Genomic DNA, 25,918 nt, shown 5'->3' on the forward strand with positions numbered 1-25,918 from the left:
GATGGAAGTCCTTGATAGAGATGATTTATTAAAGTGGGATAAGAGAAAAACAAGAGGACATGAAAAGAAACTTAAAAAAGGATAGTTACAGAAGAGATCTGAGAAAGAATAGCTTCCCACACAGAGTGGTAGATATCTGAAACAAATTGGATGAGAAAACAGTGAGTGCAAAAACTATACTAGAATTTAATAGTAAACTGGATACTGAAAGATACAAAAGTGGGTCACTATGAGCATAGCTCCCTTCCTGTAAAATACAACTGGGTAAATGGTAAATACCTCTTGTCTTCTCCCATTTCTGCTCAGCACACCTCCCACTTTACCCAAGGCCCCCTTCACCCTCTCCATCCATCCATCTCATTGTCAGTCTTCCCATTAAATTTGCTCCATCCATCTTTGACTTCCACACAATTTATGCTTGTATTCTCGGTTAACCATATCAGCTCTCTTTCCACCCCCCACTCCACTTTTCCTCCTCATTTCTCACATCCTCAAAACCCCCACCAAACTTCTTAAACACTTCATTTCAAACACATTTAAACTTCATTCTGCCTTCCTTAAATTTCAAAATTGCCACATACAGTATCTTAGGCACAATCACCCCTTTGTGTTCATCCCCAGATACCTATTTTTCATGACACTTCATTCCTCCAAGACATGAATTCACTTCCCTTACTCAGTAATTCACCCTCATCCCTGCTCCTGTTTCTTGGAACATTTAATCCTGAATACATACAACTTTCTGTTTTCTCCAGCCCCTTTCCTTAAAAATTTACCTCCAACTCACTGCCATCCTGTCCTCTTGTGTGGGTGTGGGTAAACTAGTGTGAGGGAAGCAAGTTTCTTTGGGAAATGAAAAATGTCATGAGAAATGGGTATCTCGGTGTGGATGGGAAAAGACTGTATGAAGGGACGATTGTGCCTGTGACACTGTAAAAGGCAGAGACCAGGAATTTAATGAAGGTAGAAAGGAGGATTAAATATCTCTTCTGCCTAGAGATGAAGCGTTGGGGAAGTATGGTGGGTTTTAGGAGGATGAATAGAGAATAAAGAGGTGAGGGGGAGAGCAGTGGGTGGAGAGAGAGCTGTCAGATAGGGTAGATGAAAGAATGCTAGGATTATTTTGGCACATGGAAAGAATGAATGAGGAAAGACAAACAAAGAGTGTGGAAGGCAAAAATTGATGCAGTAAACTTGTGGGGAGTACCAAGTAAGAGTAGGGGAAGGAGTAGGAAAGTGGTAAGTGTAATAGAGAATGGTTGTGAATTGAATATAGATTGACATGGCCTGAAGGGCTTTCTTCTTGGCTGCTCCTTTTTTGCATGAGGAAACAAAGAGGCAAGGTGCCATTTAAATTAAGTGGAAGGCCCTGTTGTGGAAGTACTGTGTCCTGCTGCATTGCATCTGATGTGGGCAGGGGACAGGGATGACCCCTCATCCACAAGGAGCTAAGATAAAAGGGAAATGATTGATAGATGGGGGGGTTCATGCCTTGGTTGGCTATTTCCCTTATAAATAGGGAAGAAGCCTATTGGTATATACATAGAATTTTGCCCCTATTTACTTTCAATTTTCTTTTCATGTATTCTCTCAATCTTGCTACTGGCTGCCTCAGCCCCTTCTCTGACCCACTCACAAATGTTATGTTGTCTAAAAACAATAACTGGCTTATCTCCTACTTCCCTTCATTCTCACCATCTTGAAAGTCCTGACCATCACATCCTCACATTTACCTCTTGTACCACCTTATTCATTTACCCAGTGACATTACACAGCCCTGGTGCATCCCCACCTTAAGCTACTCACTTTATTACTCTGGTAAAATCTGTTGATTTATCTCAACCTCCATCCCCCAATCCCATGCATCTGCAACACATCTCTTATCCCTCCTCCAGTTTCAAGCTGAAAAGTCATCCATACATTTTGGAAAAAAAAAATATATATATATTTGCCTTACTCCAAAATAAATAAAAAATATCTATGTATCCTCTTACTTTCCTAAACCCACAATATTCTTCCCCAATCACTCAAAAGAAATTCACAAAATCTCTTCACTGAATAACATAGGCTGGGTCATTTGCTGTGGCTGATTTCCTTGGAAGTTCTGAGTCTCCTGCACAAGATAAGCCAAGGCTCCCTGGTAAATAGAAATAGCTATGAAATTAGCATACAAGTCACTCAATAAAGAGATGTGTTGTTTTTTGGGTAAGGTTGGAGAAGGGTAATCTTGGAAGAGGTGTTTATCATCTTTCATGTGGTGATTACGTGTGGTACAATTTGCTTGTGCAGGAAAGAACCAGGGCAATATTTTGATTGGTTCCAAATACTATTGATGAAATCCTACAGTATGACTATTACTTTCAGGTAATGGGCCTAAGTCATAATGTGTACCGAGGAATAATGAAGAAAGGATACAAAGTGCCAACTCCCATTCAAAGGAAGGTAATTAGTTGATTTTGTTCAGGCCTTGACTCGTACAATAAAGATTTTTTCTTCTTTTCATATTTTTGTAATAATAATAATAATAATAGTAGTAGTAGTAGTAGAAGTAATAGTGATAGTAGTTTCCCATTTGGCCCACCCATCTTTTTGCAAAGAAAACATCCTGAATACTAACAGGACCCTGCAAGAAGGGGAAATTTCTTACCATGTGAAAGAAGAAGCATATCAAGATCTCTTGATAAAACTCTAACCACAGTTGTATTCATAGTTCATTCAAATGATATAATTAAAATACTGTATGAGAATTGTTATTTATGAAAACTATTTACATTTTGTTTATAAACATGCATATTTGGATTTTTTCTAATACTACAAATTATTACATTTTCTCTGCAGACCATCCCAGTTATTTTAGAAAGAAGAGATGTGGTAGCAATGGCACGCACAGGCAGTGGCAAGACTGCTTGTTTTCTCATTCCCTTGTTTGAACGTCTGAAGATGCATATGGCTAAAGCAGGGGCCAGAGCTCTTATTCTCTCACCTACAAGAGAGTTAGCTTTACAGGTAAACCAAACTGGAATTATATCCTATTTCTTATTTATCATCCCAAGTTACAGGTGCTTTTATAATACACTTTTCTTCCCTACACAGGTAGCAATGATTAGGACCAACATGTGGTCCTGCAAGATGGATGTATTAGAGAATCCTCTTCCTGCTGCCCTTTTTCAAAACCTATGAACACTCACAGCTTGAGGTGCAACCCTGAGGGGCTTACACCCATTTTCTGTAGATTAGGTCTAGGATCTGTTTATGTTAATTTGAAATATTTTTCCTCTAGTCTGTCATACTAAACCTGACAATTGGTGTGCCCCTTTTCTTCCAATAGTCCAGTGTCTAAAACACTCAAATGGCACAACATAGATAATGCCCCAACATTTCTTCCATGACAAACCTGTGGGAGGGCCCAGTGGGGTTAAGATAATGATAAATTCTATTTCAAAAAGGAATTGGTGATTTTAAACAGTGTTTAAAAAAAGAGGAATAAGCATAAGTATATACAGTATGTGGGTAAAAGTAAGGTGATGAGATGTACAAGGGGTGAAAGTGGCAGCAGACTGGAAGTGAGTATTAAGGGAGAGAGACTGGAGGAAGTGGATAGTTTTAAATACTTGGGTGTGAATGTGGCAGAAAAGGGAGGAATGGAGGTGGAGGTAGGATGTAGATTGAGAAAAACAAGTAAATGCCTTGGATTAAAAAGTGTAAAGAGAAATAGACATTTGGGAATGGATGCTAAGAGATTGTATGAAGGAGTGATTGTGCCGACAGCACTGTATGTGGCAGAAACATGGAACATAAGAGAGAAGGAGTTTGATTGTGTTAAGAGATGAGGTGTCTGAGAAGTATGATAGGGGTTACTAGGCTAGAGTGAGAAATGAAGTGAGGAAGAGAACGGGGGTGGAAAGGGAATTGGGAGATATGGTGGATTAAAGAGTATTAGGATGGTTTGGACACATGGAAAGAATGAGTGAAGAAAGACTAGTAAAAGAGGTGTGGAAGGAGTGAACATGAGGGGTCGACCTAGGATGAGATGGATGGATAGGGTGATGGGGGCTTTGGGGAAGAGGGGAGTGTCTATTGAGGAAGGATGGGAGAGGACAGAAGACAGTGGTAAATGGAGAATGGTTGTATATGGATGATGTTGTGATCCATGAGGTGGAAGGGTGGGAGATGGGGAGGTAAGGGAATGTGTGTGAGAAAAATTTGACACAGCCCGAAGGAATTTCTCCCTGTCTTCTCCCTTTCTGCACAATGGGATGGAGAGTGGGGGTCGTTGATTTAATGAAGCGGCCTTGCTGTGGATGTGCTGTGCCTTGCGACACTGCTTCTGACCCAGGTCAGTGGACAAGATGCAGGGATGACCCGTCATCCAGGAGGGAAGAGGGTGGAGGGGAATGGAGTATGATGTAGGGGATGGAATGGGTGGGAGTGGTTTTTATGCCTTTGTTTTTTGGCTACCTTCCTTATAAGGGGGAAAAAAGTCCTTGGTATATGTATGTATATACAGTATGGGAAAGAATGGCGAAGGGGAGGGCAGTTGAGAGGTCATTAATGGAATATGTAGTAGTACCCAAAGGGAGGATTGGAAGGTTAATGGAAATGTTTTTAGGGGATTGTTAGGTCATTACCTGATAGAAAGGAAATTAAGAGTGTAGGAAGAGCTTTGGAAAGAATAAGTACATACATATACCAAGGCTTTTTCCCCCTTTCAAGGGAGATAGCCAAAAAGAAATGAGATGTACAGGTACACCTCACTTTAAGTTGTTAATTGATTCCAGGAGACACGACGTAAGTTCAAAAATGATGGAAGTTTAATTTGCTTATATGGAGGCTAGGTAGGCCTGGTGTAGCCTAGGCTAAAGTGCTAATAGCCTTTCCCCAGTATTGTATTTTACTTAGGAATGCATTTTCAATAAGAGAAGGTCAATAAAAACCCATTTTAAGTTTCCAAACAGAACATGTATTTATTATTTGTACATACATCCCTGTATCTTGTCCACTGCCCTGGGTCAGAAGTAGTGTCGCAAGACACAGCACATCCATGGCAAGGCTGCTTCATTAAATTGGCGACCCCCCTTCTCTGTCCCCTCAAGTAGAAAAAGAAAAAATGGGGAGAAATCCCTTAGGGCTGTGTCAAATTTTTCTCACACATACTACCTCACCCCCCCATCCCCCCACCCATTCCATCTCATGCATCACATCATCCATATACAACCATTTTCCATTCACCATTTTTTATCCTTCTTGTAAAAGTAACGAAAAAGATAACATAGAAAAATGTACAAATCAACCCAAACTATTCTTTATATATGTGAATGGTAAACTTCAAAATAAACAGGAAATGGTAAAACTACACCAAGGAAATACAGAATACACAGAAGATCTAGAAATGGCCAAAGTCATGAACAATCACTTAAAATCGGTTTTCATTAGAGAAAAAGTACAGTATTGGAATGAAGGAAATGAAGTGCAATCTCCCCCCATGAGGGAAATAACATACATACATACATACATATACCAAGGCCTTTTTCCCCCTTACCAGGGGGGTAGCCAAAAAGGACAAGGCACAAAAACATTCCCACCCATTTCATCCCCAAAAACACTCCACACCCCTCCACCCTCCCTCCCATCTTAGCACCTCCTAGATGACGGATGGGTCAGAAGCAGTGTCGCAGGACACAGCACATCCACAGCAAGGCCGCTTCATTAAATCGGCGACCCCCCCTCTCCGTCCCCCCATATAAAGCAGAGGACGGGGAGAAATCCCTTTGGGCTGTGTCAAAAAATTTTGCTCACACACACTACCTCACCCCCATTCCCCCGTCCAATCCACCTCATGCATCACAACATTTTCCATATACAACCATTCTCCATTCACCCCTGTCTTCTGTCCTCTCCCGTCCTTCCTCAACCGACATTCCCCTCTTCCCCAAAGCCCCCTTCACCCCATCCATCCATATCATCCTAGCATCCTAGGACGTCCCCTCATGTTCACTCCCTCCACATCTGCCTTCCATACCTCCTTTACTAGTCTTTCTTCACTCATTCTTTCCATGTGTCCAAACCATCCTAATACTCTTTCATCCACCCTATCTCCCAGCTCCCTTTCCACCCCTGTTCTCCTCCTCACCTCCTCATTTCTCACTCTATCTAGCCTAGTAACCCCCATCATACTTCTCAGACACTTCATCTCAAACACATTCAAGTTCCTTCTCTCTTCCTCTCTCATGTTCCATGTTTCTGCTCCATACAGTGCTGTTGGCACAATCACTCCTTCATACAGTCTCCTCTTAGCATCCATTCCCAGATTCCTATTCCTCATTACACTTTTTAAACCACCAAGGCATTTACTCGTTTTTCTCAATCTACATCCTACCTCCACCTTCACTCCACCCTTTCCTGCCACATTTGCACCCAAATATCTAAAACTATCCACTTCCTCCAGTTGCTCTCCCTTAATGCTCACTTCCAGATTACTGCCACTTTCACCCCTTGTACATCTCATCACCTTACTTTTACCCACATTTATCTTCAGCTTTCTTCTATCACACACACTCCCAAATTCTGTCACCAGCTTCCTCAATCCCTCCTCCGATCCTGCCACAAGCGCAGTGTTGTCCGCAAACAACAGCTGGCTCACCTCCCACTTTTCTCCATTTTCCTTAACCATCTCCAATCCCTGACCCACTACCCTTGCATTCACCTCTCGCACCACCCCATCCATGTATAAGTTGAACAGCCAGGGAAATAACAATAACACAAAAAGAATTAATGGATCAATTGATGAACCTTGACATTAGGGAATCGCACGGCCTGGATGGAATTGCAAATTGAATACTAAAAGAATGCAAAGAAGAACTAAGAAACAAAATACATAATATAATAAGTTGCTCACTCAAAGAAGGAAAAATACCAAAAGACTGGAAAATGCCAACACTATACCAATATATAAAGGAAGAAACAAAGAACCAACTAATTACAGACCAGTCTCCCTTACAAGCACTGTAGCCAAAATTTATGAAAAAATTATCAAGAATAGATGGATAAAACACCTGGAAGAAAACAATATTATAGACTCGAGACAATTTGGATTCAGACAGGGAAGATCATGTGCTACAAATTTGATCTGTTTCTACTCAAGACTAATAGATATAATACAAGGGATGGCTGGGCTGATTGTGCTTTCCTAGAATTACAAAGAGCCTTCGACAAAGTACTACACAAAAAATTATATAAAAAATTGGAAAACATAGGAGGGATACAAGGTAACTTACTAAACTGGATGGAGAATTTCCTGCAGGTATTTGAAGACCACCTTTATTGATCTCAACAAATTGTATGTTTGTCTGATTATTTTGTTTATATGATAACCTGGCAACATGTTTTTGGTGATGATTATTCCTAGGTCCCTTTCAGAATTTACTTCTTTTCCATCAATTTTATACTGTCCTGATATTCTCTTCTTGCTTTTTCCAAATTCAATTATACTGTACTTCTTTGAATTTGAATTCTACCTCCCATCTCTTGCTTCACTCTGAGATTTTGTTCAGATCACTGTAATGAGTCACAGTTTATTTCAGAGTTTAATCTCTTTAATAATTTTGTGTCATCCGCAAAGCAGTTTGTGTAACTTTCAGTGTAACTTTCAGTGCAAACATTATCGGAGCTAGTAATTTAAGTATTTCCTGTTTATTTTTTAGCTTGCCGTTTACATATCTATAAAATAATTTGGGTTGATCTTTATATATGTCTATTATGACCTTTTAATAATTTCTCTTTTCTTTGTATTTTTGCATATTGATTTCTTAGTTTGGTGTATATTTTCCGTTTTTTTTTTTCTCTCTCTCTCTCTCTCTCTCTCTCTCTCTCTCTCTCTCTCTCTCTCTCTCCATTTTTCACCTTTTCTAGGCTTTATATCTTATCTATTTTGACTTAATGCACTTTTTATTATACCAGGATTTTATATATACCCTTTCCTGTTTTTGTCTAGGTACACACCTATCCACTCCTTCATTATAGATTTCCTTCCAAATTGTCCATTTCTCTTCCACCTTTGTTTCTTTATTATTAAATTTTTTCCAATTTGCTTCTCGAAAGAATTTCCTAAGTTTCTCAAAATCTGTTTTGATGTACATTAGTCTGACTTTTCTGTGTTTTACGTTAATTTCTCTATTCGTTTCTTCATGTAATTCTAGTTCTATATGTGATCACTTTTTCCAATTGGTGTCTTGTATTCCATTTAAGTATTTTTTCCTTTTCTTTTTCCTCATCACTCGATTCCTTATTTATCCATAGATTTTTGTAGTTTTTACTTTTTGCTAGTTTTCCTATGTTTATTAATATTTCTTCTGCTATTCTCTGTGAATAAATTTTTACTTTAAGAGGTCAATTCTTCTCCTCAGAATATTTGCCCATCCTATAGATCTCTTCTATTGCCTTTTCAAGTCCTCGGCCCTCCTCCTGTATTTCTTTTAGTACAAGTACTCCTCGTTTAACGACCTACTCAGTTAGCGACGACGCGGAGTTACGACGGGCTTTATGACAGATGTTTAACATAAATCTCCCGAAGTTACGACGTCGTGTACGATAATTAAGTTGGCTGAGGCAAATTTGTACGATGTTATAATTGAACTTGTATGGTGGATATTAGCTGTGAGGTAAAGTGTTCTGAAGCTTAGGTCTACATTACCATCCTGCAAGCTGCAAAAACTACCTGGGGTACAGTATATACCAGTAGTGGTAAATTTTTAGTTTCGACCATGGGTGCAATATAGCAATAGAAAATTAATTATTAATTTTGTAAATTATAATATATCAAAGTAATATGCAATTTTGTGAGCGGAAAAAAAAAGGTGCTAAAACAAATTTCGTAAGTAACGAAGTCATGTCAGACGAATGGTACACCATGTTTGTTATGATAGATGCTGATGTCAAAGAAATAAAAGGATGATGAATTTGTCTAACCTAAACTAAACTAACCTGACCTGTGTTTGATAAATCATTATCTGCAAATTAAATGTCATCCGGCTCGTCCTCGTTGTCGTCGTCGTGAGAGACGTTGGCAGACGACAAGATGGCGTCCCAATCCTATGCTACCGACTTCGTTCATTAGCATATTTTCTTGTAGCATGGTATTTTTTACTTTCATTTCCGCCCACAAAATTGCATATTACGTTGATACATTTTAATTGACAAAATTAATAATTAATTTTCTATTGCTATATTGCGCCCATGGTCGAAACTAAAAAAATACCCCGGTATTCAATATGGAATGTCAGCATACACGGATTTGGTCATATACGGTAATTTCAGGAACCTAACCACCGTAAATAAACAGTAAATAAAGCCTTAATGTACTGTATAAAAGAGGGAAAATACACGAAAATAAAGATACATGTATTGCTGGACATTGTACATACAGTACATGTACGTATATGTATACACTTTCGCTTAACGACCAATTTGGTTAACAACGGCGTGCTGGTCCCAATCGTCGTCGTTAAACGAGGAGTGGTTGTATTTGTGTCACTATATTCTCCTCTTCTTTTTCCCTTTGGAACCTTATTAGACCAAGTTTTTCTTTGATACCATAGATTACAATACATTTTTATTTTTTTATTTTTTTCTATTGTGTCTCTTACCCAATCTTTTTTCCTTTATTACTTTCATGTCTGTTGAGGAAGGACGGGAGAGGACAGAAGACGGGCGAATGGAGAATGATTGTATATGGAAGGTGTTGTGATGCATGAAGTGGAATGGATGGGGGATGGGGGGTGAGGTAGTGTGTGTGAGCAAAATTTTGACGCAGCCCGAAGGGATTTCTCCCCGTCTTCTCCTTTATATGGGGGGACGGAGTCACTGGTTTAATGAAGCAGCCTTGCTGTGGATGTGCTGTGTCTTGCGACACTGCTTGTGACCCAGGGCAGTGGACAAGGTGCAGGGATGACCCGTCATCTAGGAGGTGCTAAGATGGGAGGGAGGGTGGAGGGGTGTGGAGTGTTTTCGGGGATGGAATGGGTTGGAATGATTTTATGCCTTTTCCTTTTTGGCTACCTCCCTAGTAAGGGGGAAAAAGCCTTGGTATATGTATGTATGTATGTACAGACGCTCCTCTACTTACGTTCATTCGTTTTACGTTTTTTCGATTTTACGTTTGAACTGACGGTAAAAAAAAAAATTTGTAAAAAAAAAATTTTTTTTAGTGAATTTTTTAGTTTACCGTGCTCTCCGTAGTTCAAACGATACTTGCACACGACGCTGCGTCCATTGTTTACATTGCACAGACGACAAACTGAAAATGCCTTGCCTCCTCCACCATCTCAATTTATGTTGCTTGAATTTAATCTATTTGAAGTTAATGTTATTATTTTACAATGTTATGTGTTTAATGATTTAGGGGTGTTTTATAAGATACGGTAATAGAATTTACCGATGTATAGTACAGTAACAACTTATGTTCATTTCCAACTTGCGTTCGGCAGTTCGTAACATAACTAAAACGTAAGTTGAGGAGCGTCTGTACTTTCATTTGTTTATTCTTTGACTATTTCTTTAAATAGTATTTTTTGGGCTTTCTTTGTCTTTCATTTGGTTTTTGATTTCCATCATAAGAACATAAGAATGAAGGAGACTGCAAGAAACCATAAGGCCTACACTAGGCAGCTCCGTATCCATCACCACCTGTCATCCCCATCCATAAAGTTGTCTAATGGTTTTTTAAAACAACTGATAGTTTCAGCGCTTACTACATGGTTACTAAGTTTATTTCATTCGTCGACCACCCTATTAATAAACCAATTCTTGCCTATTTTCTTTTTAAATCTAAATTTGTCCAGTTTATAACCATTACTGTGAGTCCTGCCCTGTTGTTTTAATATGATGACCTTATTTGCATCACCCTTGTTAATGCCTTTGATCCACTTGAACTACTCTATTAGATCACCCCACACTCTGCGTCTTTCCAGAGAGTGTAAGTTAAGGTGCCTAAGCCTCTCTTTGTAAGGCAAATTTCTGAGTCCATGTATCATTTTGGTCATTCTTCTCTGTACTGATTCTAGTGAATTGATGTCCATTCTGTAGGATGGAGACCAAAACTGTACTGCATAGTCAAGGATGGGTCTAACTATTGCTTGAGTTTAATAATTACCTCTGTACGTTACTGTCCTAGCAATGAAACCTAATGCTCTGTTAGCTTTCTTCCTGGCGCTAATGCACTGTTTCCTTTCTTCCTGGCGCTAATGCACTGTTTCCTGGCTTTAAGGACTGGACTCACTAGAACTCCCAAGTGTCTCTCTCTAAAAGCGTGTTATCTAAACTGTATTTTCAGGGTTGTGTAGCCCTATGTTTAACATGCTACACTTAGAGATATTGAAGTTCATTTGCCATTTCACCGACCATGTGAACAATTTGTTAATATCATCCTGCAGAATCTCTGCGTCGTCTCCTGACCTAATTAGGCATCCTATCTTAGTGTTGTCCGCAAACTTACTAATATCACTATTTATCCTGTCGTCTAAGTCATTTATGTACATAATGAACAACAAGGGACCCAAAACCGAGCCCTGGGGGACCCCACTAGTAACATTGCCCCACCTACATTTTACTCCATTTATGGTGACCCGCTGTTTTCTGTTACTAATCCAAGCTCTAGTCCATTCTAACACTTTTCCTCCTATGCCATGGGCTTTGATTTTATTTAATAGTCTCTGGTGTAGCACCTTGTCAAACACTTTGCTAAAGTCAAGGTAAATAATATCGTAATTATCATTGTTATCTGACGCTTTATATACTTTAGTGTAAAGGGATAGAAGATTAGTCACATGCTGTGAATCACGAATTAAATTACCGTATTTTACGGCATACAAGACGCATTTTTTTTTTCTAAAAAAAAAAATACCCTGAAAAATACTAGTGCGTCTTCCAAGACGAATGTTGTATTGTAAGGCAACACCCAGGCTCTAGTGAGCTTGGACACTTGACCGATAGCGTTCTCGATTTGTATGTTGAGTCATTACACTATGATGTTAGCTTAAGTACTGTTTAATTCAGCCTTTTGTATACAGACACTCCTCTACTTACGTTCATTCTTTTTACGTTTTTTCGATTTTACGTTTGAACTGACGGTAAAAAAAAAAATTGTAAATAAAAAAAAATTTTGAGTGAATTTTTTAGTTTACCACGCTCTCCATAGTTCAAACGATACTTGCGCATGACACTGCGTCCATTGTTTACATTGCGCAGACGACAAATTGAAAATGCCTTGCCTCCTCCTCCTCCCCCTCCTCCTCAATCATCTCAATTTATGTTGCTTGAATTTAATCTATTTGAAATTAATGTTATTATTTTACAATGTTATGTGTTTGATTAATGATTTAGGGGTGTTTTATAAGATACGGTAATAGAATTTACCGATGTATAGTACAGTAACAACTTACGTTCATTTTCAACTTACCTTCAGCCGTTCGGAACGTAACTAAAACGTAAGTTGAGGAGCGTCTGTAATGTGAATTCAGTACTTAGCTGTTACAAGTGTTTCCAATACCATAATCCTTCCAGTAATGACGTGTTCTCGGGATTTGAGGATGAATATATATATATTTTTTAATTTTTATATTTTTACATGCATATTTTTGAAAATTTAAATTTATTTTTATGAAAATAAAACCACCCTTGGACAATGAAAAATGTGGTATATTTACTAACCACCAACTAGTATGTCATCGTCATACAAACAAAATCGGATAAGTGATTACGTAATGTAAACAATACGTGCCGTCGCCCGCCACTAAAACCTTTAAAAAATTTACCTATGCTATTTTTATTTACATATTTGTGAATCAATGGTGAGTGCTTCAGCAAATTTATGAGAGTTGAGACAATAGAGTCTAGCAGACTCCTTGCTTCTTATGTTTTTTTGTTCAGTGGTCGGGTATATGGTGAATGTGTTCTTGTATAAGAATGACTTTTTCTTAGAAATTTCTTTCAAATATTAGGGTGCGTCTTCCAAGATGCAGCGTCTTGCAAGCCGTAAAATACGGTATGTCTTTCGATGTGTTCTCTGAGTCTATTTACTATTACTGATTCAAGCATTTTTCTTATAACCAATGTCAAACTGATTGGCCTGTAGTTGCATATATACGATCTGTCTCCCTTCTTAAAAACAGGAACAACGTTTGCTTGCCTCCAAGCAGTAGGCACAAAACCAGTGTCTACTGATTTATTAAATATTTCAGTTAACTGGTCGTAGATTTCAAATTTACACTCCTTTAGCATTCTTGCAAAAATTTTGTCTGGACCTGGGGATTTTGTAGCTTGACTACTTCTACTTTACTAATGCTGATATTAGATAGACTACTTTCTTCATCCCCTCTGAAAATCGGATCGCAGTCAGGTACTTTATCTAACCTCTCATTAGTAAACACCGATAGAAAATAATAGTTGATTTTTTTATATTTTCACCAACTTTGCCTGCCTCTATTAATATTTTTTCATTAACTTCCCTCAACAAAGCTTCATTTTTCATCTTTTCATTATCGTTTTTTACTTTAGCCAGTTCCTTTTTCATTTCTTCCAATTCCCTAACTAATAGTGCATTTTCCTTCCTTAATTTGTTATAATTGGTTATGTTACTTTTTCCATTTAACAATATCCCTTTTCATTTCAAATATTTCTTGGTTTATTAGTATTTTTTTGAGGTCAATACCTCTTTCTGTTCTGAATCCATGGAATGATTCGTCTTCATATCTGGGACTTTCTACATACATACATACATATACCAAAGGCTTTTTCCCCCTTACATGGTGGGTAGCCAAAAAGAAAAAGGCATAGAAATCACTCCCACCCATTTCATTTCCCATATATTCCACTCCCCTCCACCCTCCTCCCTCCCTCCTATCTTGGCACCTCCTGGATGACGGGTCATCCCTGCATCCTGTCCACTGCCCTGGGTCAGAAGCAGTGTTGCAAGACACAGCACATCCACAGTAAGGCCGCTTCATAAATTCGGCGACCCCCCCCCCCTCTCCCTCTCCTCATGCAGGAAAGGAGAAGACTGGGAGAAATCCCTTCGGGCTGCATCAAATTTTTTCTCATACATCCTCACCCCCATCCCCCACCCACTCCCCCTCATGCATCACAGCATCATCTATACACAACCCTTCTCCATTCACCCCTATCTTCTGTCCTCTCCTGTCCTTCCTCTACACACATTCCTCTTTTGTAAAGCCCCCATCACCCCATCCATCCATCTCATCCTAGGACGCCCCCTCATATTCACTCCTTCCACCTCCGCCTTCCACACTTCTTTTACTAATCTTTCTTCACTCATTCTTTCCATGTGTCCAAACCATCCTAATACTCTTTCATCAACCCTATCTCCCAGCTCCCTTTCCACCCCTGTTCTCCTCCTCTCCTCATTTCTCACTCTATCTAACCTAGTAACCCCTATCATACTTCTCAAGACACCTCATCTCAAACACATTCAAACTCCTTCTCTCTTCCTCTCATGTTCCATGTTTCTGCCCCGTACAATACTGTTGGTACAATCACTCCTTCATATAACCTCCTCTTATCATCCATTCCCAGATGTCTATTTCTCATTACACTTTCTGTGTTACATATTTTCTAACCACTCCCAAAAGTATTTCATAATTAGTCATCTCTAGTCTTCTTTTGGTTGTCTCTGCATATGTTGGTTTATCATCCATTTCTCTTCTTTTTTTCTATTCTTGTTAAACTTAAATCACTTTGCTACATTACAGTATCACTCGTCATTGCCCCCTTCCGATCTGTTTAAAACTTGAACCAGTTTGTTCCAGACATCTACCACTGTGTGTGGAAATTATTCTTTTTCAGATCTCTTCTATAACTATTCTTTTTAAGTTTCTTTTCATGCCTTCTTGTTTTTCTTTTATCCCACTTCAATAAATCTTCTCTGTCAAGGATTTCCATTCCTTTCATAATTCTGTAAATGGCCAGTAGATCTCCTCTTTCTCTTCTTTGTTCCAGAGTTGGTAGTTCCAATTTGGACAATCTTTGTATGTCAGTTTAGAAAGTGTTGGTACCATCTTTGTCATTGCTCATTGCATTCTTTCTAATTTCTTTATATTCTATTTTGTGCTGGGTGTCCATAATGTTGCAGCATACTCCAATCTTGGTCTTATCAGTGTGACTAATATATATATATATATATATATATATATATATATATATATATATTTTACCATTATCTCATCCAAGTAGTCAAAGGCCACCTTTATTGATCTTAGTAAATTGAAGGTTTCTCCAACTGTTTTGTTGATATGCTTGTCTGGGAACATGTCTTTGTTAATAATTATAATTACCCCTAGGTCCTTTCCTAAGCAAATTTTTTTTTACTTCTTTTGTACCAATTTTATTTTGCCCTGATATTCTATTTTTACTTTTTCCAAACTCCATTATACATACATATATATACCAAGGCTTTTTCCCCCTTACAAGGGAGGTAGCCAAAAAGGGAAAGGCATAAAATCATTTCCACCCATTCCATCCCTGAATACACTCCACACCCCTCCACCCTCCCTCCATTATACTACATTTTTTGATGCTGAAGTTCACTTCCCATTTTTGCCTCCATTCCCAGACTTTATCCAGGTCTCTCTGTAGTGATTCACAGTCTTTCTGTACCCGTCTGGGGTATTGACTGCATTTTATTGTGGCAAAAGTAGCATGCAGTTGATACTTTAGGGTCTATATGGGGTGCCCCTAATGACCAGAGCCACACATCATTTTGTCTGTGATAGAGGAAAACTGTTCATAGAGAAATTATGACACTTTTATACAACGACTACCTCCGTTATGCTGTCCCCCAACCCCTTCTTACTGTCCTGTACCATTTCTCTGAATATTCATTTCCTTTTTTCGCCGCCCCGGTGGTGGGGGAAGAGAATGCTACCACCAAGTCTTTCCACTTGAGTCGTAAAAGGCGACAAAAACAGGACAGGGGATGGGATTAGGAGTTCGACTACCTGTAGCCCCAAAAGGGGACATTCCTAAAAAAAGAAGTAAAGGCATAAGAGGGTCTGGGAGTTTTCCAACCAGTACCTTAAGGTTTGGGTCTTTTAATGTGCGTGGATGTGGTACAGATAAGAGTAAAAGGGAAGAGATAGGCAGTATGTTTGTGAAAAGAAAGACAGATGTGCTGGCCTTGAGTGAAACTAAAATGAAAGGAAAGGGTAACTGAGTTTAGGAGTGTAGCTGGGAGGTACTCAGGAGTGAAGAGGGGATGAGGGGGAGAAGGGGTGGCTATACTAGTAAGTGAAGAGATAAGTGGGTAGTGGAGTGGAAGGAGGATTCATCAAGGTTGATGTGGATGAAGGTGAAACTGGGGAGAGAGGAGTGGGTTTTTGTGAGTGCGTATGGACCTAGTAGTGAGAAGAGCGCAGAGGAAAGGGAGGCTTTTTGGGTAGATATAAATGAGTGCATAGAGTAGTTGTATTGGGAGACCTAAATGCTAGGGTAGGAAATGAACCAATAGATGGAGTGATTGGGAAGTATGGAGTTCCAGGTAAAAATTGTAGTGGAGAATTGATGGTGATGTGTCTTGAAAGAGAGTTGATGTTAGCAAATACAGTATTTAGGAAGAAAGTCAAGCATAAGTACACATGGTAGAGGGTGGTGGATGGAAGGGTGGCAGATAGAGCATTAATGGACTATATAGTGGTGACCAGGAGTGTGGTAGGAAGAGTTAAGGATGTACATGTACTAAGGGGAGAGAGTGGGGGAATATCAGATCATTTTCTGGTGGAAGGTAAATTGAGAGTGGAGAATAGGTGGAGAAAGAGGAAAAGGGCAGAAGGTAGGGAGGTACTTATAGTGAACTGCTTAAATGAGAAAAAAAGGAGAGTGAGTATAAGAAGCTGAAAGAGGAGTGGGAGGGAGTAAAGGATAGAGTAGAACTAGGAGTGGAGAAGGAATGGGGATGGTTCAAGGAGGGAGTCATATGGTGTGCAAGGATGTTGTGTGGAACAAGGAGGGCGGGAGGAAATAGAAGGAAGGGTAGTGAGTGGTGGGATGAGGAAGCAAAGAAAGGTGTAGAAGAGAAGAAGCAGGCATTCATAGATTGGCTACAATTTAGGACAAGGGAATCGTATGAGAGGTACAAAGTAAAGAGAAGGGAAGTTAAGCATAAGATAAAGGAAGCAAAGAGGAGAGCAGATGTGAAATGGGGTAAGAGTATGACAGAAAATTGTGAAAGCAATAAAAAATGTTTTGGAAGGAAATTAAAAGAGAAAGAGGAGGCGAATCAAGTAGAGAAGAAAAGATGATAATGGAAGAGAAGGCAGTGAGAGGAAGGTGGGGAGAGTATTTTAGGGAGTTGCTAAATGTGAAGGAGGATAGAGAGGGAAAGGTAGTTGCAGTGGGAAGCGCTAAGAAAATGAGAGCGATTAGTGAGGAAAATGGAGGAGAAATAGGGAAGGATGAAGTGAAAGCAGCTGTTAAGGGGATCCTCCATTAGAAAATCGGACTTTTTTAGTTTGGGGTGAAAGTGGCTGAGATTTTTTTCTAGTAACTGTCTTGTATCAGAGAAGATACCACCGAGTTTTCAAGTCATTTATGCTTATACTTTTTTTATTGTGATTTTTATTTTATTTTTGAGGGGGTAATTTTTGAAAATTTTGAAATTGATTCAGAGGATAGACCTTTGACTGGATATTGATTATTTTTTGTCTGTATAATGGGCTAAGATAGATGAAGAAACAGAGGCAGAATTATGATGTTGTGATCAGTCTGTTATGAGAAAAAAAAAATCCAAAGTAAGTTGATGAAAAAAGCAAAAAAAAAAAAAAAATGTATATATGAAAAAATCCTACTAGTCCTTGACAGAAGGACATAAATCTGCCACCAAAAAGGATTTGCAGTTAAAAATCAGTGAAGGTGTTTTGGATATGAATCAAGTTAAATGTGCAAAAATCAAGTTTTTCAGGAATGAGCGTCATAGTTTTTTTGTTCATGGTTACTGGTCCCCTTTCATCATTTAGGATGTTATGGTGTTGAAAGGGTATCATAGGCACAACCCTACTCTTTGTTGCCAGCTTTTGATTACAGGTTTATATGATGAATCCAGTTAGTATCCACCAGGGTTATATTGCACTTTTCCTTTTCTTGGCGCGATGCATCTTTGGCGACAGACGATCTTTATCTGCCATCCTAAGCTGTTTTATGGCATCACTGGTTGTTGTCCCTCTTGCTGATGGCATATATGCAAGTTCATAACCAAAGATGTGGTTCAGAACCGCAACTTGAGCACAGAATTGAACTCTAGCTGCTGATGCAAAGTTCCTCTTTGAACTCAAAGCCCAGATCTTTGCATGGAAGCTTTCATTTTGGTTTTGTGTCCTTCCCTTGAGGCATTTCTGTAAAAGCTCTGTAGAGGTGAGGTCTTGATATATTGCCAGGATGGATTTCCGCTTCTCAGTGGGAATTTTCGCCAGGAACGGCTTCTTGACTCTGTGAGACTCGGGTTTCTCTTGCCTGGCTAGTGCTCTCTGGAAAAAAACACCACGAGTCTTCTCCCTTAGGACAGTAAGAATGCAATGGCTTCTCATCTCTGCTGACAGAATGCAGGTAGGAGGCCATGATAGCTTTACGCATTGTCTGAACGTCAATATTCACACAATCACGTATTGCCTTCCCATTGTATCCTCAACTGGTGTTGAGTAAATACATAACACAGAACTTAAGGCAGCGACACCAAACTCAATGTAACATCTTTTTCTTTTATTAAATAAGTTTACTGGTTCACAATTTCTTCTATGGTTTTACACAATGTCAATCACTTCTTGGTTCTATACCACAATGCACTATTTAATGTCTCTGTACGTATCATCGGACCGACTGGTCCTGCTCTGGAGCATCTACTTTTTGTTCATCGGAAGTGCTGACACAGTAAAAATAGGAGGTGCTGGTAAATGTATTAATATGGGTTTTTAATGGGAATGTTTGGTTTCCCGCAAATAAACTATCATGTTCTTAATTACTAGCTATATGTTATTTACAGTATATAATATTTCCAGGGGGGAAGGGTTCATTATTATTTGGTTGTCGTGTGTTTTGTGAGTTAGAGGTTGACTGCACTTATGAGTATGTTTGTGTGTGTGTGTGTATCGGTTGCTTGTGGTGGTGCTGGTGACACGGGCAGGAAGTGCTGTGTCGGCAACCGCTCAGTCAGCAAGATTGGGAGGATGTGCTTGGTGGTGGACCAGTGAGTGAGTGAGGGAGTGAGTGGGGTGAGTGAGTGTGTGAGTGATATTACTCATCATGTATATGGTGGCGTATACACCCATAATACTGTGTCAACTGTCACAGCATGTCACAGCATCTGTCAACATATTAGCTCGTATGCTATTATTTATCATACAAAAGCATAAATATTGTGCAAAATACACAGCTTCTTTTGTTAGCAAATATATGTAACAACAGAAAACGTAATATGCAGTACGCAGCGCACATGACCCAGCCACAGTAGGGTGGGGGGTACTGTTGTAAAGACAGGAATTTTGAAGGGATATTATTTTTGGAATTTCGTTTTATTTATCTATTTATTTATTTGAGTGTTGATTTGAGAGACTGGGTATTATGGACGTCGTGACGGTTTTACTCAACCAAGAAGCAAAGTAGAAAATAGAGCCTTAATAGACCATGAATTTATTCTATTCTATGTCTGCCTATCAAGATGTGTTGGCAAAGAGCTTTACTATAATCATTGAAGAAAAACATACAATAGGAGATAGCTACAAATATATTTCAGCTGATTTTGGTTCAACTGAGTTTCGACGCGACATTAGAATGTTCTCGAACATAGCGGGCGCACCGTAGCTCCGCCCACCCGTGACGTCACTAAACGTTCGGACAGAGGCGTAAGCTAAGGCCATTAATTTTAAGAGTAATAGGAAAAATTCCCAACTTTCAGTTCAGGATTCCACTAGAGAAATAGTTTAGGGAGAGATTGTAGCAGCTAGGGGCTCTGTTGAGAAGCGAAATGAAGTTTTACGAAATAATACAACAGGGAGGTTAGTAGTTTACCCATAGATACGAACACATAGCCGTCTCGTTCTTTTTGTGCGCAGCTAAGATTTTAATCTGATGCCAGAAATGATTCCGATAACAGGTATGAACACGTTCTGTAAGATTAATGAAAACAAATGTCAATATGTGAGTTAAATGATATAGTGCAGATATAGTAGGTAGATAGTTATCATTATTATTAAGTTTTGAATCTGATGCCAAAAATGATTCCGATAACAGATATGGAAAAAGGGGTTTAAGGGAGTGTACTTCACAAACACTTTGCGTATATACATTAGCTATGAGGGTGTAATCCTTAGAGTATAATTCTGTCTGTGATCGTTCTCTAATAAGAATACGGGGTTGAAGGTAGACACAGGGCTTGAAGGTAGACACAATATTATAAGTAGACTTATACAGTGACCGGAAGGTTGGAGCGTAAATAACTACGTTTTTCCACGTGCCTGTGACCTTACTTATGATGCCCATAAGAAAGAAAAAACTGTGTTATTAAATGTCTCGCATACCCATATATTTTTCATATTGTAAGGATCAATAGATTAGTTGGAGAAAACCACAATATACTTTTGTATTTCCTTACTATATTTTTGCTTCAGTGTAATAATTAACACATAGCAGACCTTCGCTTATATTCTTTTACTACCCCCACTTGGGCATAGGCCTTTTCGCTACCCAGAACCAACCCCGAACGACCTGAGGAAAGGGGACGGAGTCAGACGTGAATAACAAGGAGCAGTTTCCATTTATGGTCAGATATATCCATATAGACGATTGGGTGGTGGCAGCGTATACCTTGATTTTTTTTATTTCCCAAATCGTTCTTATGTGGGTATCTCTGATCACTCCCATTGGAGGTGCTCTTGGTTAAACACTAAATCAATCGACGGCACCACACTGTATTATATTTTTTTTAGATAGTAAAGATCAAGATACAGCTTCCATACTCAGCTACGAGATAGCTTATGAGCAACACTTTTAGAGGAAATATTTTCAGATTTTTTTTTTTTCTCTCTCTCTCTCTCTCTCTCTCTCTCTCTCTCTCTCTCTCTCCATGATTTTCTGATGGACGATCCCCTTAAGATGGTGAGAGCAGGTAAGGCACCTGGGTTGGGTGGATGCCATACAGAATGTCTGAAGAAAGGAGGTACAGTTTTGGTGGACTGGCTGGTGAGGTTATTTAATGTTTGTTTAAGACACGGCAGAGTGCCAGAGGACTGGAGGAGTGCCTGTATATTTCCGCTTTACAAGGGAAAGGGAGACAAGTGTGAGTGTAGTAGTTTGAAATGGATCAGCTTGTTGAGTGTAGTTGGGAAGGCATATGGGAGGGTCTTGATTGAGAGGATTAGGAGAGGAACAGAGAGTAATTGGAACAATGTGGGTTTAGGACAGGTAGGGGTTGTGTAGATCAGATTTTTGTGATATGACAGATATGTGAGAAAGCTATAGGAAAAGGTAAGGATGTTTTTTGGGCTTTTATGGATTTGGAAAAGGTTTACGACAGGGTAGACAGGAAGGCGCTGTGGGAGGTATTGCAGATATATGGGATAGGAGGAAAGCTGTTAAGAGCAGTCAAGAGTTTTTACAAGAGTAGTAGAGCTTGTGTTAGGATTAGAAATGGAGAGAGTGAGTGGTTTGAGGTAAAGGTGGGACTTTGTCAGGGATGCGTTATGTCGCCCTGGCTGTTCAATCTTTACTTGGATGGGGTAGTGCGAGAGGTAAATGCAAGGGTTGTGGGTCAGGGATTGGAGATGGTTAAAGAAAATGGAGAAAAGTGGGAGGTGAGCCAGTTGTTGTTTGCAGATGACACTGTGCTTGTAGCAGGATCAGAGGAGGGATTGAGGAAGTTAGTGACAGTTTGAGAAGGTGTGTGAAAGGAAGCTGAAGATAAATGTGGGCAAAAGGTGATGAGATGTACAAGGGGAGAGAGTGACAGTAGGCTGGAAGTGAGCATTAAGGGTGAAAGACTAGAGGAAGTGGATAGTTTTAGATACTTGGGTGCGAATGTGGCAGGAAAGGGAGGAGTGGGGGTGGAGTTAGAATGTAAATTGAAAGAAGCAAGTAAATGCCTTGGTGGATTGAAAAGTGTAATGAGAAATAGACATCTGGGAATGGATGCTAAGAGGAGGTTATATGAATGAGTGATTGTGCCAACAGCATTATACAGGGCAGAAACATGGAATGTGAGAGAGGAAGAGAGGAGTTTGAATGTGTTTGAGATGAAATGTTTGAGAAGTATGATAGGGGTTAGTAGGCTGGATAGAGTGAGAAATGAGGAGGTGAGGAGAACAGGGGTGGAAAGGGAGCTGGGAGATAGAGTTGATGAAAGAGTAATAGGATGGTTTGGACACATGGAAAGAATGAGTGAAGAAAGATTAGCAAAAGAAGTGCGGAAGGAGTGAATATGAGGGGACGTCCTAGGATGAGATGGATGGATGGGGTGAAAGGGGCATTACAAAAGAGAGGAATGTCTGTTGAGGAAGGACGGGAGAGGACAGATAGGGGTGAATGGAAAGGGGTTGTGTATAGATGATGCTGTGATGCATGAGGGGGAGTGGGTGGGGGATGGGGGGGTGAGGAAGTATGTATAAGAAAAAAATGGACGCAGCCCAAAGGGATTTCTCCCCGTCTTCTTCATTTCTGCATGGGAGGGACAGACAGTGGGGGGTCGCCGAATTTATGAAGTGGCCTTGCTGTGGATGTGCTGTGTCTTGTGACACTGCTTCTGACCCAGGGCAGTGGACAGGATGCCGTGATGACCCGTCATCCAGGAGGTGCCAAGATGAGAGGGAGGGAGGAGAATGGAGGGAAGTGTAATATATAGAAAAGGAATGGGTGGGAGTGATTTCTATGCCTTTTTCTTTTTGGCCACCCTCCGTGTAGGGGGAAAAAGCCTTTGGTATATGTATGTATTTTCTTTAGTAGTTTTGCATCATCTCTAAAGAAGTTCATATAACATTTTACTTCATCCATGTCATTTATATATAAGGCAAAAATTGTCGGAGCTAATACAGAACCTTGTGGGACTCCACTTATCAGTTTTTGTCTCTTAAGTACCACCCTCATATGTCTTTCATTCAAGAAATCTTCCATACATTTCAATAACTTTCCTTGTACACCTATTATTTGGAGTTTTCTTAATAGCTTTTTGTGTGATACTTTATGAAATTGTTATTGTACATACATACACCAAGGCTTTTTCCCCTTTACAAGGGAGGTAGCCAAAAAAGGAAAAGGCATAAAATCATTCCCACTCATTCCATCCCTGAATACACTCCACACCCCTCCACCCTCCCTCTTATCTTAGCACCTCCTGGATGACGGGTCATCCTTGCACCTTGTCCACTGCCCTGGGTCAGAAGCAGTGTTGCAAGACACAGCACATCCACAGCAAGGCCGCTTCATTAAATCGGCGACCCCCCCTCTCCGTCCCCTCATGCATAAAAGGAAAAGACAGTAATCCCTTCGGGCTGCATCAAATTTTGCTCACACATACTACCTCACCCCCACCTCATGCATCACAACATCATCCATATACAATCATTCTCCATTCATCCCTGTCTTCTGTCCTCTCCCGTCCTTCCTCAACAGACATTCCCCTCTTCCCCAAAGCCCCCTTCACCCCATCCATCCACCTCATCCTAGGACGTCCCCTCATCTTCACTCCCTCCACATCTGCCTTCCATACCTCTTTTACTATTCTTTCTTCACTCATTCTTTCCATGTGTCCAAATCATCCTAATACTCTTTCATCAACCCTATCTCCCAACTCCCTTTCCACCCCCGTTCTTCTCCTCACCTCCTCATTTCACACTCTATCTAGCCTAGTAACCCCTCTTCCCCAAAGCCCTCTTCACCCCATCCATCCATCTCATCCTAGGACATCCCCTCATGTTCACTCCCTCCACATCTGCCTTCCATACCTCTTTTACTAGTCTTTCTTCACTCATTCTTTTCATGTGTCGAAATCATCCTAATACTCTTTCATCAACCTTATCTCCCAACTCCCTTTCCACCCCCATTCTTCTCCTCACCTCCTCATTTCTCACTCTATCTAGCCTAGTAACCCCCATCATACTTCTCAGACACCTCATCTCAAACACATTCAAACTCCTTCTCTCTTCCTCTCTTATGTTCCATGTTTCTGCCCCATACAGTGCTGTTGGCACAATCACTCCTTCATACAGTCTCCTCTTTGCATCCATTCCCAAATGTCTGTTCCTCATTACACTTTTTAATCCACCAAGGCATTTACTCGCTTCTCTCAATCTACATTCTATCTCCACCTTCACTCCACCTTTTCCTGCCACATTTGCACCCAAGTATCTAAAACTATCCACTTCCTCCAGTCGCTCTCCCTTAATGCTCACTTCCAGTCTAGTGCCACTTTTACCCCTTGTACATCTCATCACCTTACTTTTACCCACATTTATCTTTAGCTTTCTTCTATCACATACTCTCCCAAACTCTGTCACCAACTTCCTCAGTCCCTCCTCCGATCCTGCCACAAGCACAGTGTCGTCCGCAAACAACAGCTGGCTCACCTCCCACTTTTCTCCATTTTCTTTAACCATCTCCAATCCCTGACCCACTACCCTAGCTTTCTCACATATTTGTCTTACCACAAAGATCTGATCTACACAACCTCTACCCGTCCTAAATCCACACTGTTCCTCACCAATTACTCCCTCTGTTCCTCTCCTAATCCTCTCAATCAAGATCCTCCCATATGCCTTCCCAACTATACTTAACAAGCCAATCCCTCTGAAACTACTACATTCACATTTTTCCCTTTTTCCCTTGTAAAGTGGAACTATACAGGCACTCCTTCAGTCCTCTGGCACTCTACCCTCTCTTAAACAAACATTAAATAACCTAACCAGCCAGTTCACCATCACTGTACCTCCTTTTTTTTTAGATATTCTACATAGCATCCATCCAGACCAGGTGACTTACCTGCTTTCATCATCTTAACAACTGCCTTCACTTCATCCTTCCTTATTTCTCCTCCATTTTCCTCACTCATCACTCATTTTCTTAGCATTTCCCACTGCAACTATCTTTCCCTCCCTATCCTCCTTCACATTTAGCAACTCCCTAAAATATTCTGCCCATCTTCCCCTTACTGCCTTCTCTTCCATTATCATCTCTCCATCTGCACCTTTTACCTTTTCTTCTCTACTTGATTCGCCTTCTCTTCCTCTCTTAATTTCTTTCCAAAACATCTTTTTATTACTTTCATAATTTTCTGTCATACTCTTACCCCACTTCACATCTGCTCTCCTCTTTGCCTCCTTTACCTTTTGCTTTACTTCTCTTTTCTTTGTACCTCTCATATGACTCCCTCATCCTATTTTGTAACCAATCTGTGAAAGCTCGCTTCTTCTCTTCTACAACCTTCTTTGTTTCCTCATCCCACCATTCACTACCCTTCCATCTATTTCCTCCTGTCCTTCTTGTTCCACACACCATCCTTGCACACTTTGTGACTCCCTCCTTGAACCATCCCCATTCCTCCTCCACTCCTAGCTCTACTCTATCCTTCACTCCCTCCCACTCCTTCAGCTTCTTCTTGTACTCCTCCTCCTTTTCCTTTTCATTTAAAGAGTTCACTCTAAGCACCTCCCTACCTTTTGTCCCTTTCCTCTTTCTCCATCTATCCTCCACTCTCAACTTACCTTCCACCAAAAAATGATCTGATATTCCCCCACCCTCTCCCCTTAGCACATGTACAATCGGCCCATCCATCCCTTTCTTGCATTATTTCTGTTAGCCTTGAGTAAAAGCAAATCAAGTTGGTGGTACATGATCTTCCTTGTTGAAAGCCAAATTGTTTTGGATTAAGTATATTATTTTT

General features: G+C 40.0%; 1 protein-coding gene across 4 annotated transcripts in view; it reads left to right on the top strand.

Annotated features, from left to right (window-relative positions):
* LOC143039903 (ATP-dependent RNA helicase DDX54-like) overlaps nt 1-25,918 on the top strand; it is a 214,081-nt gene that overhangs the window by 57,308 nt on the left and 130,855 nt on the right. For all 4 annotated transcript variants that reach the window (XM_076210246.1, XM_076210248.1, XM_076210244.1 and 1 more), the window contains exons 3-4: nt 2,365-2,442; nt 2,839-3,006. In XM_076210246.1, the coding sequence (XP_076066361.1) occupies nt 2,365-2,442; nt 2,839-3,006 (246 nt within the window). The remainder of the gene's footprint in view (nt 1-2,364; nt 2,443-2,838; nt 3,007-25,918) is intronic.

This window comes from Oratosquilla oratoria, chromosome 27 (assembly GCF_046742065.1).
Source record: "Oratosquilla oratoria isolate Oo_2021 chromosome 27, ASM4674206v1, whole genome shotgun sequence".
NCBI classification, from domain to species: Eukaryota; Metazoa; Arthropoda; class Malacostraca; order Stomatopoda; family Squillidae; genus Oratosquilla; species Oratosquilla oratoria.